General features: G+C 63.4%; 2 protein-coding genes across 2 annotated transcripts in view; both read left to right on the top strand.

Annotated features, from left to right (window-relative positions):
- Nucleotides 1-2,250: 2,250 nt before the first annotated feature.
- Nucleotides 2,251-4,295, top strand: ATP5MC2 (ATP synthase membrane subunit c locus 2). The gene is made up of 5 exons (XM_040088401.1): nt 2,251-2,309; nt 3,194-3,289; nt 3,652-3,723; nt 3,805-3,977; nt 4,062-4,295. The coding sequence occupies exons 2-5, from the start codon at nt 3,251-3,253 to the stop codon at nt 4,174-4,176; spliced, it is 399 nt and encodes a 132-aa protein (XP_039944335.1). The 5' UTR covers nt 2,251-2,309; nt 3,194-3,250; the 3' UTR covers nt 4,177-4,295.
- Nucleotides 4,296-5,288: 993 nt separating this feature from the next.
- ATF7 (activating transcription factor 7) overlaps nt 5,289-13,595 on the top strand; it is a 35,391-nt gene continuing 27,084 nt past the window's right edge. The window contains exon 1 of the mRNA XM_058423790.1: nt 5,289-5,361. The gene's annotated coding sequence lies outside the window, so the exon portion shown is untranslated. The remainder of the gene's footprint in view (nt 5,362-13,595) is intronic.

A 13,595-nucleotide genomic window follows, 5' to 3' on the forward strand; every position in this document is an offset into this window, starting at 1 on the left:
CCTGGGGTGAGAACTGCGTGATCCTGGGGTGAGAAATCCTCAGTTCCTGGGGTGGGAATTCCTCAATTCCTGGGGTGAGAATTCCTCAGTTCCTGGGATCAGAACCCCCCCAATTCCTGGGGTGAGAATTCCTCAGTTCCTGGGGTGAGAGATTCCTGATTTCTGGGTGAGAATTCCTCAATTCCTGGGATCAGAACCCCTCAGTTCCTGGGGTGAAACCCATCATTTCCAGGATGAAAAACCTAATTTTCTGAGTTGAAAGACACCCCCCCCCCCCAAATTCCTGGGATCAGAACCCCACAATTCCTGGGATCAGAACCCCTCAATTCCTGCGGTGAAACCCCTCATTTCTGGGACCAGACCTCCCCATTCCCGGGAACCCTGACGCCGTTTTGCGGCCGTTTATCGCCATTTTTACAACACAAATCTGCCGCACCTCCGCGGATAAACCCCTCTCACCCCCACCCCACCTTCTACCGGCACCAAAACCCCCGAAATTCCCCCCAAACCCCCCCCGGTTCCCCCTCCCGCTGCCCAGTCCCGGTCCCCATGACGCCATCCCCGGTGAATCATGTCGCTTTTGTCGCTCCCTGTCCCCACCCGGCACCTATTTACGGCCCGCGGGGGTCCCGCCGCTCACCCCCGGGGTCCCGCCGCCCACCCCCGGGGTCTCGGTGGCCACCCCCGGGGTCTCGGTGGCCACGCGGGGTGGGGGCACCCCAAGGGGGGCGCGGGGGGCGCCGCTGTCGCCGTGTCCCCCCCCCCTCTCCTCGGTAGGGGACACCCCGGGGGTGGCAGCGGAGGGGAGCCCCCAAAAACGTCCCCAGGGCCCTCGGGGGGCTCCGGCGGGAGGGGGTCCCCAGGGTGTCCCCAGGGTGTCCCCGGGGTGTCCCCATCCCTGGTTTTGGGATCGGGGCAGCCCCCCCCCCCCCATAACTCCATCCCGGGACCCCCCCATCCCCTTCATCCCCTCCGGACCCTCCCACCCCCCAAATTCACATCGGTCCTCTCCGCTCCCCACTCGTGCCTCAGTTTCCCCAGCCGGCTCCAAACGGGAGGGACCCCCCTGAGAGCCCCCCCGAGACCCCCCCAGGCCGCTGCCCCCATTAACCGCAAGGTCAAAACCATTGTGGGGACATGAAACCATCGACGGGGGGGAACTGGGGGGAACTGGGGGTGACCGGGGGTGCACAGGGGGGCTCCTCGGGACCCCCCCGGCCCCTCCCCGGCTCGGAGCTCGCCAGGTTTGGGTTTAATCCGAGCCGTTCAGGGCAGCAAATGGAGCCGCGGCTGAAATGGGGAATAAAACAATAAAATGGGAAAAAGGAGGAAAAAAAAAAAACCGGCAAAGGGGGAGGGGAAGGGAGGAAAAGGGCGGGGGAGGGGGGGGCTGCAGGTGGGTTGGGGGGGGGATGAGGGATTGGGGGCTGAGGGTCGGGGGTCCGGGGGGTTCGGGGGGAATGGAGAGGGTCGGTGGCGATAAAAGGGAGCGGGGGGCGCTGGGGACGGGGCGCGGCGCCCCCGGGGTTTGGGGGTCCCCACCTGCCCCCCTCTCCCCCCCGGCTCTGCCGGAGCCCCCCCAGAGCCGGCTCCTCGTTATTGATTTCCCGTTAATGGCAGTTAATTATCGCCCTGGTTTAATTAATGGCCGTGACGGCTCCCGCGGCAGAAAGGCGGCGGGGGGGGGGGAGGACGACGACACAGGACCGGGGGGGGACACAATGTCCCCAAGGTGGGACACAGGACCCGGGGCTGACAATGTCCCTAAAGGTGGGACACAGGACCCGGGGCTGACAATGTCCCTAAAGGTGGGACACAGGACCCGGGGGTGACAATGTACGCAGGGGGGTGACAGTGTCCGCAAGGTGGGGGACACTCCAGTTGCGGGGCACAGAGCCCTGGGAGGGGACACTGCACCTGGGGGTGACACTGTGCCCTCTGTGCACCCCCGGGGACGCGGTGGGGACACGGTGGGGACACGGTGGGGACGCGGTGGGGACACGGTGGGGACACGGTGGGGACGCGGTGGGGACACGGTGGGGACACGATGGGGACACAGTGGGGACACAGTGGGGACACGGTGGGGACACGGCCCCACACACGGTCACGGTCACGTGCTCAGCCCAGGTGCGCACACCTGTGCTCCCCGTTGTTCCCGCCAGAGGGCGCGCTCTGCCCCGCCCCTCCCGCGCCTCTCCGGGTCCTCCTGTCCGGCAGGGGGCGCCGCGCGCGGACTCGCCACCGCCCCAGCAGCGCTCCCGGCCGCGCATGCGCACACGGAGCGGCCGCGACCTGCCCGGCGGAGCCCGGTGAGACGGGGCGGCCGGAACGGGGAGAGGGCACCGGGAGCTCTGGGGGACACCGAGAGCTCTGAGGGGTCACTGAGAGCTCTGAGGGACACCGGGAGCTCTGGGGGGACACCGAGAGCTCTGGGGGACACTTGAGAGCTTTGGGGGCACACCGAGAGCTCTGGGGGACACACAGAGCTTTGGGGGGCACCGAGAGCTCTGAGGGGTCACTGAGAGCTCTAGGGACACCGGGAGCTCTGGGGGACACTTGAGAGCTTTGGGGGCACACCGAGAACTCTGGGGGGACACTGAGAGCTCTGGGGGGACACTGAGAGCTCTGGGGGACACCGAGAGCTGGAGGGACACTGAGAGCTGGAGGGACACTGAGAGCTCTGGGGGGACACTGAGAGCTCTGAGGGACACTGAGAGCTGGAGGGACACTGAGAGCTCTGGGGGGACACCGAGAGCTCTGGGGACGACACTGAGAGCTGGGGGGTCACTGAGAGCTCTGGGGGGATCCAGAGCCCCTCGGGACAGGAGGCGAACGGAGCCCCCGCACTCCATTTGGGGACAAGGCCGGTGTCACCCCGCTGGGACCTGGCTTGGGGCATCCCCTCGTTTGGGGGTGACGTTCCCTCCCCAGTGCCCGCGTCTCCTGCCAGGGCTGGGGGTCCCCAGGCCGGGCCCGTCCCAGAGCCCCGGAGCTCCTGTCCCCCACCCGGGGGTGACACCAGCACCGCCACCCCTGACTGCCGGGAGGTGCCACCTGGGTGACAGCGACACGTCCTTGCCCCTCCCGTGTGTCCCCATGTCCCCTGTGTGACCCCTCCCAGAGCCGGGGTCACCCGTGGGGCTGGACGCCCCTCGCCTCAGCCCTTCACTCCTGGTGTCCGTGTCCCCTCCAGCCGTGTCCCACCTGTGTCCCTCGGGCCGTGTCCCACGTGTGTCCCTCCGTCCTCGCCATGTTCACCTGTGCAAAGTTCGTCTCCGCTCCTGCGCTTGTGAGTAGTGACAGCCTGTCCCTGCCCCTTGTCCCTGCCCTGGGGGTGACGAGTGACCCTCGAGGACACGGGGGGTGACAAGTGACCCCTCGAGGACACGGGCAGCTCTGGGGACACGAGCCCCAGAAACTGAGAGGTGACAGGGGCTGGGGTGACAAACCTGCGGGGTCACCAATCACCCTGAGGGGACACAGCACTGGCAGTGCCACCCTGGGGTGCCAGGACAGCCAGGACAGGTGCTGCTGTCCCACGGGGCTGGGCATGCCCGGGGTGGCAGCGGTGGCCCTGGGGGTGCCCGGGGGGAGCACAGGGTGGGTGTCCCCGCCTGTCCCCACGCTGTGAGCCCCACGTGTGCCCTGCAGGTGAGGAGGAGCCCGTGGGTGCTGGGCCAGCCCCTGTCGGCGGCGCTGAGCCCCGAGACGCGGCCGGAGCAGGTAACGCACCTGGGCTGGGGGGCAGCCCCCCGAGGGGAAAACTGAGGGGCTGGGCTGGGGTTAACCCCTGCTGCCCCCCAGACTGTCCCTCAGGTGCGGCCCGGAGCCCCCCGGGCCCTGCGGACCAGCGCTGCCCACCGGGACATCGACACGGCCGCCAAGTTCATCGGGGCCGGCGCGGCCACCGTGGGAGTGGCCGGCTCCGGGGCCGGCATCGGGACCGTGTTCGGGAGCCTCATCATCGGCTACGCCAGGTCAGGGGACACGGGGCACGGCTCGGGGGGCTCAGGGGGCACAGGGAGCGAGGTGCCCCCCTGAGCCCAGCCTCGCTCCCACAGGAACCCCTCGCTCAAGCAGCAGCTCTTCTCCTATGCCATCCTGGGCTTCGCCCTCTCCGAGGCCATGGGGCTCTTCTGCCTCATGGTGGCCTTCCTCATCCTCTTCGCCATGTGACGAGCGGGCGGTGACAGCGACGGAGCCGTGAGGTGACAGGGACAGAGCCCTGAGCGGGGACGGTGGCCCCGTGCCCGTCCGGGGTGCCAGGGGCAGGGAATAAAGATGGTTTGGTGACAGTCTGGGCTCCTCGCGTCTCCTTGGTGGCCCTGGCCAGTGCCACCCGTCTGCAGCGGGATTTGTCCCCACAGGGTCACCCCAGGGAGGTGGCAGTGGCCCAGCTCGGAGCCCTCAGCGTGTCCCCAAAGGGACGGGGACGTCTCTAATGCCCAGGAACCTCTGGGCTGCCACCCCGGCTGTGCCCTGCATCCATCCCCTCGGGACACCTCAGCCAGGAGGGGCTGCGGGGCTGTTGGGGGCCAGGAGTGGGGTCTGGGGTGTCCCAGCTGTTGGGGGGGACAGATCTAGCTGTGCCCGGGCTTTGGGGTGTCCCAGCTGCTGAGGGGGACAGATCCAGCTGTGCCCGGGCTTTGGGGTGTGCCAAGGGCCCGGTCCCGGCTGTGCCTGGGTCTCAGGGCACCCCAGGGGTGGCAGTGTCCCAGAGATGTCCTGGGTGTCCTGGGGGTGTCCCAGTGTTGTCCCAGTGTCTCGGGGGTGTCCTGGGGTGTCCCGGTGTCCCAGGGATGTCTCAGGGGTGTCCCGGGTGTTTCCCGGTGTCCCAGGGGTGTCCCAGGGGTGTCCCGGGGGTGTCCCGGGTGTTTCCCGGTGTCCCAGGGATGTCTCAGAGGTGTCCCGGGGGTGTCCCGGGTGTTTCCCGGTGTCCCAGGGGTGTCCCAGGGGTGTCCCGGGTGTGTCCCGGTGTCCCAGGGATGTCTCAGAGGTGTCCCGGGGGTGTCCCGGTGTCCCAGGGGTGTCACGGGGGTGTCCGGGGGGTATCCCGGTGGTGTCCCGGGGGTGTTCCAGGGATGTCTCAGGGGTGTCCCGGGGGTGTCCCCGCTCCCCACGTGTCGCGGTGCCCGCAGCGCGCGGGGCCTCCCGGGCGGGGCCTCTCTCTGGGCACGCCCCACCGGGCGTGGCGCCAACGCCCCTTGGCGGCCGAGGCCCCGCCCCCGGAGCGTCCCATTGGCGGCCGGGCCGTTACCTCCCCGCGGGTCTCGCGAGAGCCTCGCGCGTGGGGCGGGGGGGGGGCGGCGGGAGCCCCAGCGCGAGCGGCGCCAGCGCGAGGACCCGGCCCGGCTCCCTCAGGTAACGGCGGCCCCGGCGCGGCGGCGGCGGCGGCCCCGGGCGGTTCCTCCGCGGCCGCGGGGCAGCTCCGGGAGCGGCGGGAGCCCCGGCCGGCCCCTCCCCCCACAACTCTCCCCGAGTTTTCGTGCGGCGGCGGCTCCGCCCGCTCCGCCCCCGCTCTGAGTGACGGCGAGCCCCGGCCAATCGCGTCCTGCGCGGCCCCTGAGCGGCGGGCGCGGAGGCCAATGGCGGGTGAGGGGCCGCCGCTCTGAGGCCAAGCACCGCCCTCGGGGCGGGGCCGAGGAGCAGCGAGGGGCCCGGGCGGTGCCGGGGGGAGCGCGGGGGGCCCTGAGGGGGAGCCCGGGATGGGGCTGGGGGTAACCGGGATAGGGCTGGGGGTAACCGGGGAGGGCCCGGGATGGGGCTGGGGGTGCACAGGGGGTGCCCGGGATGGAGCTGGAGGGTCTCAGGGCTGAGGGTGAGCCCCTGAATTTTGGGGGCAGTCAGCAGGATTGGGAGTTCTGCAGGGAGCCTGAGGCTGGGGGGGCTCCTGGAGGATATGAGGGGGTGCGAATAAGGGGCAGTGACCGTGGAGGTTTGCAGATGTGGGGGATTTAAAGGGAGAAGGGTTCTGGGGTGAGCCCTGGAGAGGCAGGAGTCCTGAGGTGCTGGGAGGGGAGAGTTTGGAGAATGGGGGGGGGAAATTTGGGTGTGTTTGGGGGGGGTTCCTTTGGGAGAGACCCTTCAGGGTTTGGGGCCTGGGGAGCGCTGAGGAGATGTGGGCTGGCAGGTATGGGACCGCAGAGGTTGGAGGAGCCTTTGGGGGTCCTGTGCAGGACCCATGAGGTGCTGAGGAACCCCAGTGGCTGGACTTCGTGCTCTGGGGAGGGGGCTGCACCCCTGGCTGTGCTGTCAGGGGCTCCAGGGGGATGTGGAGGGGCTGCAGAAACCCCTGGGGAGCTGGGGGTGGGTGTCTGCCCTGGCGCTGGGTGAAGGCAGCCGCAGGAAGGGGCACACATCAGGAGTCGGAGAGTTTGAGGAGTTTGTTCTCAAGCCAGGCGTTAATTCCCACCGCGAATGGAGGGCTGTGTCTGTGAGCTGACCTGCACCTGCTCACCTTTCCTGGCGCTGCTCCTGCTGCGGGGGGCATTGCCTGGCTCAGGTGTGACCACAACAACTCCCTGCTCAGCTCTCCCCCTTTGCTCCTCCTGCCCCTTTCTCTGCCACTCTTCCCAACGGTGCCACCATTGTCCCTTTGGAGGTGCCACCTGTTCCCCTGTCCAGGTCCCTCTGAGGGCCCCCTTCCCGGTTATTTGTGTAGAGGTGGCACCGACTGCACTGAATTCCCACGTTATTCCTCTGGGGATGATCCAGAGGGGCTCTCCAGTTGCTGGCAAAGCGCTTCACCAATAGCTGTGCCCAGCGCAGCTCTGGAGAGGAATCCAGCAGCAATTCTGGCGCCGTGGGGTTTTCTCAGCAGAGACCAGGAATAACTGCGGTGTTGGAAGCGGGGAGAGCTCTGTGGGAAGTGGGCACAGCAGCAATTCCCGAATTGGGGGCAGAGGGAGGGAGGGATGGCATCCCCTGCTCCTCCAAGGAGGGCTGAGGTTCAGCTCCTGTGGCTCTGGAGGGCTGGGAGCAGCTCTCAGAAAAGGGTTCTGGTCCTGGTGCTGTGAATTGCTTGGGGTTGGGAATCAGTCTGCTTTAGGAATCTGAAACCAGCCCTTTTCCTATGGAAAAGTTCCTGCTTTTGGGTGAAGCTCCTGGAGTTGGGAGCCAGTCCTGGGTGTTGTGGAGCTGTGGGACTCTGGAGATGAGCCCCCAGGGGTTGTGTGCCCCCTCCTCACCGCCCCACGTGCAGGTATTTCAGTCTTTTCCCAGGGTTTATCCATGTTTTCCTGCATCCAGAAGCTGGGGCTGGACAGGGCCTGCAGCAGAGGTCGGGGCTCCCACCAGGAGGAGGAAAAGGCTCCACACAAACTTTGGGAATGCGTTCGGCCTCCCTGCCGAGATTCCTCTTTCGCTCTGACTCGGCCCTGCTCTGCCCGGGGCTCGTCTCTGACGTGGATTTCTGTTCTGTTTCTGCTTTCTCCAGGTTCCCTATTCCCCAGTCCCCTGCAGCGTTTCCCGGCAGGTCCCTGCGGTGCCCGGGCTGTGCCGGGGCCGAGCTGCAGGTGCCAGGTGCGCACGGAGGTGCTGAGCCCACCTGGGCAGGTGCAGGAGCCCTTCCTGGCCCGTGGGGTCCCTGGGACAGCTGGGCAGCGTGGAGGGACGAGGCAAAGTCAAAGGATGTGCCTAAAAACCAATTCCAGCTTCCTGTTGGCGTCTTTATTCCCATTTCTTCCAAAATCCCCCTGAGCCGGGCCGGGGCAAGGATTGAAGGGGGGTTTTGGGATGGGAATCCCCTGGCTTTGGGAAATGGGGAAGTTGGGGAGAGGAAGCAGCAGCGGGGTGGGGACAGGCAGGGCTGAGGAAGGGAATCCTCCCTCCTCCTCCTCCTGGAGCTGCTCTCAGCATCCCAGGGAGGGCTGGGAGAGCTCCGTGCTTGGAAGGGCTCCCTGGAACAGGCTCCGTGCCCACGGGCTGGTTTTGTGTGTCAGGGAAGGAGCTCTGGCTTGGATTTGGCTTTGGACTCGTTTCTGCTGCATCCCACGTGATGCTGCTGCTGCTCCTCTGTTTGGGTTTATTTATCCCTCGGACTTTCTTGGGGCCTTCTTTTTCTTTTCCTTCTTGGGTTTTTTTTTTTTGTTCCTCCATTTTTTTTTTCTATTCCTGGCACCGCGAATCGAGGCCAGATTTCCCCAACTGCTCTTCCCCCCTCGTCCAGCACGGAGCTGTGCTGCAGCCAGGGAGGAAACGCTGCCAGAAAAGAACCTGAACCTTTTGGTGAGAGGCCTTCAGCGCTGGGGACCTGTTGCTTCCTGGAATTCATCAATTTCTTTTCTCCCCCTTCCGAGTGGACTCGGAATTCCCAGTTTTGGCTTTAAGGGATTCTCTGGGGTCGGGGTGAGAAGGGTGGGTTCACCCAGGGGCCTGGGCTTCCCTGGGGAGCCAGGGGTGGTTTTTCTTTGGGCTGGAGGCGTGTGAGAAGCGGCTTGGAGGGACTGGAAATGGGTTCAGTCAGCATTCCCAGCTTTTGTCTGGATTCCTGCTTGGAATCCTGTGTGCTGTCCCTGGGTATTTGCGCCTGTGTGGTTTCTGTGGGTATTTGTACCTGTGTGCTGTCCCTGGGTATTTGTACCTCAGTTGCTGAAAGTTTGGTAAACCAGAGTGAACTTTTGCTGTGAGGAGGAAAAGCTTTGCTAATTAATGTAATTAATGCGAAGGTTTCTCCTCCTCTGTTGTGGTGGGATCTGCGGTCAGGCTTGGGAGCCCATCCCGCTCTTCCAGCAGTGGGAATGTTGAATATTCCCTCTTTTTTTATTGTTCTGGGTGTTGGTAGAACAGAGCTGGATGAGGAGCAGAGGCAGACTGTCATGGGGGTGACAGCTGGCTGCCGGGATTCCTGGGATTGTTTCACTGATTAATTAATTTTGGATCCTAAAACTGTGAGGGCAGAGCTGCCGCAGAGAATCCAGCACTGGGGGGTGGTGGGAGCAGGGCTGGGGAGATTTATCCACAAATTCCACTGGATTTTTGGAGTCTTCCCATGGCGGAGCTCCCTGTCCCCTGCCTGGAGTGTCCTGATCCCTGCTCAGAGGTGACCAAATCGGATCTTCACGGGGAGTGTGGCAGTGCTTTAACGAGCAGGGGCTGAGGAATTCCCGAGGGATGCTCTCCCTCTCTGGGCATGGCCCTCACCTTCCCTTTGTTTTCCCGTTTTTTTTTTTTGGCATCTCCCCGTTCCCAAAACCTGCTCCACCCCATAAAGCTTCACCTCTGAATTACAGGAGCTCCTGCCCGAGGGGACGGCGGCTTTGCTGCCCCCCAGAACACAGCTCCACTAAAACCCCTCTCTCCAAACCCTCCTGCCCGGAATATTTCTCAGAACTTTTTGTTTTTTAGGGCTCCTGCATCAAACAGCGGCGCCGTAAAAGCGCCTGAGCCTCGGGAAGCTGAATAAAGGGAAGCGCCCAGGCGGGATGGGATCACAACAGGTGGGACAGAGCAGTTTTTATTTGATGGGGAGAGCGGTGTGGGGCCGCCCTGGCTCTGTTATTTAAATTCCCGGGCAGGGTTTTTATCCGTAGGTGCTCCTTCACCTCCCAGGCTCTCCCGCTCCTCGCTCCGGGCAGCCCTGACTCCGCTCTTCCCCTCAAACCATCCGTGCATTGGCAGGGAAAATATGTTCCAGCTCAGCTCGGGGCTCTCATGCCTCGTTTGCAGCAGCTCTCATTGAAACAAGGGCTCTGAAGTGGTGAAATAATTTCAGGAAATGGGACTCCAGTTTCTGGGTCACTCAGGCATTTCCGAGGTAAAATACTGCTCTCTCCGAGGCCGCCGTGGCTTTCTGGTAATTACCCGGGCTGGGTGAGGAGCTGTGGCTCTCCCAGGCCTCTCCTTCCCCCCGTAAAGCTGAATTATTTCCCCGCCCCGCCGTAGATCTGCGGCGCGGCCTGAGATGGATCGTGCAGAGCCCACCCCGGAGCCTGGCAGGCTGTGCCGCTGGAATTGCGGCAGGAGGAGGAGGAGGAACAGCTTTTCCCTGCTCCTCCGGGGCAGTTTGGGCTGTGCTTTTTATTTTTTTTTTTTCTGCTGGAGTCAGGCACAGGTCGTGGCTTTGGGGAGCTCCTGGAGGCTGCTCCCGAGGTCCTGGAGCCAGGGGGTGCCCAGCCTCGCTGCTGTTTGTGGGAGCTCCCAAATTCCCTGTCCAGGTGCTCAGGTGACCTCGGGGACATCCTGCAGGGTCCCAGTTCCCCCAGGAGCCAGGAGGGAAGCAGGACACGGCCGTGGCAGCACCTGGGAGCTGCTGGCTCTCAGGTTGGTGTTGCATCTCCTGCTCCTCAACGGCTCTTGGATTTTTGGGGCTGGAAATCTCCTGGGCACCGGGCTGGGGGAGCCCTGCCCGCTCCCAGGCCTGCTTTGGTGGAGTTGGGCCAGGATTGCTTAAAATCGGGATTTGCAGAGCAGCAGCGGTGGATGCTCCCTGTGGGCTCTGCCCAGGGCAGGAGGAGCAGGGGGTGCCCTTCATGCCCCCCAAACCCCAGAGGTGCCCCCCAGGCCCTGGAGCAGGGATCCTCACCTCGCTGGGGCTGAGCAAACCCAAAAGCCAAGGCTCTAAAACCTCCCTTTGCTTGGTCCCACTTGGGTTGTTTTTCCCCCCAGGGTGATTTATTTATTTACCCTTCCCTTAGTGAGGTGACACGGGACATTGTCCAGCGCCTGGTCCCTCAGCAGAGATCTGACCTGGAGCCTCCTGAGGCTCCTGCACACGGATCCCCCGGGAAGTTTCCATCCTGCAGGCAGCCAGTGACACTTTGGTGGCTCCTGAGGCTCCTGCACACGGATCCCCCGGGAAGTTTCACCCTGCAGGCAGCCAGTGAGGCTTTGGTGGCACCTGAGGCTCCTGCACACGGATCCCCCGAGAAGTTTCCATCCTGCAGGCAGCCAGTGAGGCTTTGGTGGCTCCTGAGGCTCCTGCACACGGATCCCCCGAGAAGTTTCCATCCTGCAGGCAGCCAGTGACACTTTGGTGGCTCCTGAGGCTCCTGCACACGGATCCCCCGGGAAGTTTCCATGCTGCAGGCAGCCAGTGAGGCTTTGGTGGCTCCTGAGGCTCCTGCACACGGATCCCCCGAGAAGTTTCCATCCTGCAGGCAGCCAGTGAGGCTTTGGTGGCACCGGGAGCTGTGGAGTGTCCCTGGGAACAGCCCCGGGGCAGGCTGCAGCTCCAGCCCAAGGACTTTTGTTGCTTTAAGTGCAGGGCAAAAGCTTTTGTGTCCCAGCAAAGCCTCTCCCTGGGCTGGGTGAAGTCCCCTGGCTGGGTTTGCGCTGTCTGGGACCCAGGGCCGCTCTGGGCCCCCCCTGCCCCTTCCCAGGAGGTCTGACCCTTTTCCCAATCCCGTGGAATTTCTCTGCAGTCCATCTGCTCCTGCCAGAGTTCTGGGAGTCACTCTGGAGTCACGTCAGGGCCAAACGCCAGGTTCTGTCAGGAATGGTGCCGCTCCAAAGCTGCTTTAAGGCACTTCCAAACAAGAAATGAGGGTTTTGCACATCTCCCACACCCCTGAGGCGACGATATCCTGGATTTTTGGGGATCCCCTCCGAGCCTGGACCCCCAGAAAGGCCTAGCCCCGAGGGAAATGCTCGGGCTTGGCTGAGGCTTCGCTGTGAAACGCTCTGTGGCTGGGGGGGATTTGTTTCCAGCAGAAAACCCTGCCAATATTCCAGTTTATACAGTTGGGTTTGCTTTGCTTTGTCAAGCCCACGAAGCGTGAGGGTGTCGTGCCTCCAGAGCAGGTTTTATAGCCCGGGCTCTTGGCCTCCTTTCCCACACGACAATTTTCAGCTCTCACAGCTTTTTGGTTACAAAGCAAACACTCTGCCTCCTTCCCTCACACCCCAAAATAACTTGAAAGTCGGAGCTGAGGCCCAAAAGCCGCCCGGGGAGGGGGGGGCCTCTCCCTGCAAAACTGAAAGTTTCGCAATTTCCATGGGTGGATCCCAGCTGGGAGAGGCAGGGAGAGCTGCGGGCACCCCAGGGGCAGGGCCAGCCCTGTGCCCGCTGTCTGCAGGCTCCAGATTGGGAATGAGGGGCCCAGCGGGCTCTCCAAAGCAGCTGAGACCCCCGACTCCTGCTTCCCTCCTTGCGTTTTCCAAGGAACAGCTTGAGCCGTTTGGTTTTTCCCTCGTTTGAGGATGGGTCGCTGCTCCCAGGCTGGCACAGGGCTCTGTCCCTGCCCTCTCGGGGTGGCCCTGCTGACCCCAGCCCGTCCCAAGGCTCAGGAAGCTCCGGGCTGGCCGCGGCTGCCCTCAGAAAAACAACAAGGAGCCTTTCCTGCTTCCTTCCTGGCGTTTTCAGGGAGATGCGGGGCTGGGAGCGGCCGTGGGGATGCCTCCCCTCCTGCTGCTCCCCCGGGGCACTCCGGCCTTGGCATTGCCCGGGGTTTGTGTGTTCCTCCAGCCCAGCTCTGCAGCCATCCATAATAATCTGGTTTATTGTGGCTCCGTGCGCTCTCCCCCTGCCCGTGCCTGGAGCGGTTTGTGTTTGAATGGGTTTGTTTGTGCTGGGCTGGGGCTGCTGGAGCCGCTCCTGGCGCGGCTCCCGGGGCTCGGCACACGGAGCTGGGGTGGCCTGGCCGCTCCTGGGGCTCCGGGAGTGAATCTGGAGCTCGGCTCCTGCCCCGAGCTGGGTGAGGACAGCAGCAACGGTTCCGTGCCAGAGAGAGGGAGCTGGCACCGGAACCCAGGCTGGGGTGAAGGCTGCGAGCTTTTTGGGGCAGTTTGTGGGTAAAACCCCATTTCTGCCTGCGCTCCTGCTGTAGTTTTCCGGCAAAGCCCCGGCCCCGCCTGGATCCTCCCCCCTTCTCGAGGACTCTGTGCCCCATTTAATGGCCTGGCAGGGTTTTGGTGCTGCCTCTTGGCACAGGCTCCTCACCTTCAGCTGCACCTTTGCTTGGGCTTGTTCCTGCAGGCCTGAGGGCAGCGGGGTTTGAGTGTTCATCTCAGGGTTTGTGTCTGAGTGTTCATCCCATCTCAGGGTTTGTGTCTGAGTGTTCCTCCCATCTCAGGGTTTGTGTCTGAGTGTTCATCCCACCTCAGGGTTTGTGTGTCAGTGTTCCTCTCAGGGTTTCTGTCTGAGCTGTTCCTCTCAGGGTTTGTGTCTGAGTGTTCCTCCCATCTCAGGGTTTGTGTCTGAGTGTTCCTCTCAGGGTTTGTGTCTGAGTGTTCCTCCCATCTCAGGGTTTGTGTCTCAGGGTGCACTGCCCGTGCAGTGCTCTGCCAGCAGCGTGGTTTGGTGCCTCTTCAGGCTGAGCCTATTTTTAGGAAGTGGCTCTCGCAGCTCTTCTGGTTTTGGTTCATGGTTGGTGCAGCCCTCAGCTTTAATTTTGTGGTCACATTAGTGTAAAGTTTATCCACATGATTTATGGGCAGAACTCAGAACCGTGGTGGTGCTGGGGAGGGATCCCTGCTGGAAAAGGGATCTGTCGTGGAAATGGATCCCTGCTGGAAAAGGGATCTGTCATGGAAATGGATCCCTGCTGGAAAAGGGATCTGTCGTGGAAATGGATCCCTGCTGGAAAAGGGATCTGTCGTGGAGGGGGATCCCAGCTGGCACAGAACAGTGTCTGCATCCCCTCCAATGTTTTTCGGGA

This window comes from Hirundo rustica, chromosome 30 (genome assembly GCF_015227805.2).
Source record: "Hirundo rustica isolate bHirRus1 chromosome 30, bHirRus1.pri.v3, whole genome shotgun sequence".
NCBI lineage: Eukaryota > Metazoa > Chordata > Aves > Passeriformes > Hirundinidae > Hirundo > Hirundo rustica.

What these genes read in the sequence shown, in the direction of transcription:
- ATP5MC2 (XM_040088401.1), top strand. Translation starts at nt 3,251, where the DNA reads ATGTTCACCTGTGCAAAGTTCGTCTCCGCTCCTGCGCTT. An exon ending in TCGTCTCCGCTCCTGCGCTT is followed by an intron (nt 3,290 to 3,651) that starts GTGAGTAGTGAC and finishes TGTGCCCTGCAG; the next exon opens with GTGAGGAGGAGCCCGTGGGT. An exon ending in CTCATCATCGGCTACGCCAG is followed by an intron (nt 3,978 to 4,061) that starts GTCAGGGGACAC and finishes TCGCTCCCACAG; the next exon opens with GAACCCCTCGCTCAAGCAGC.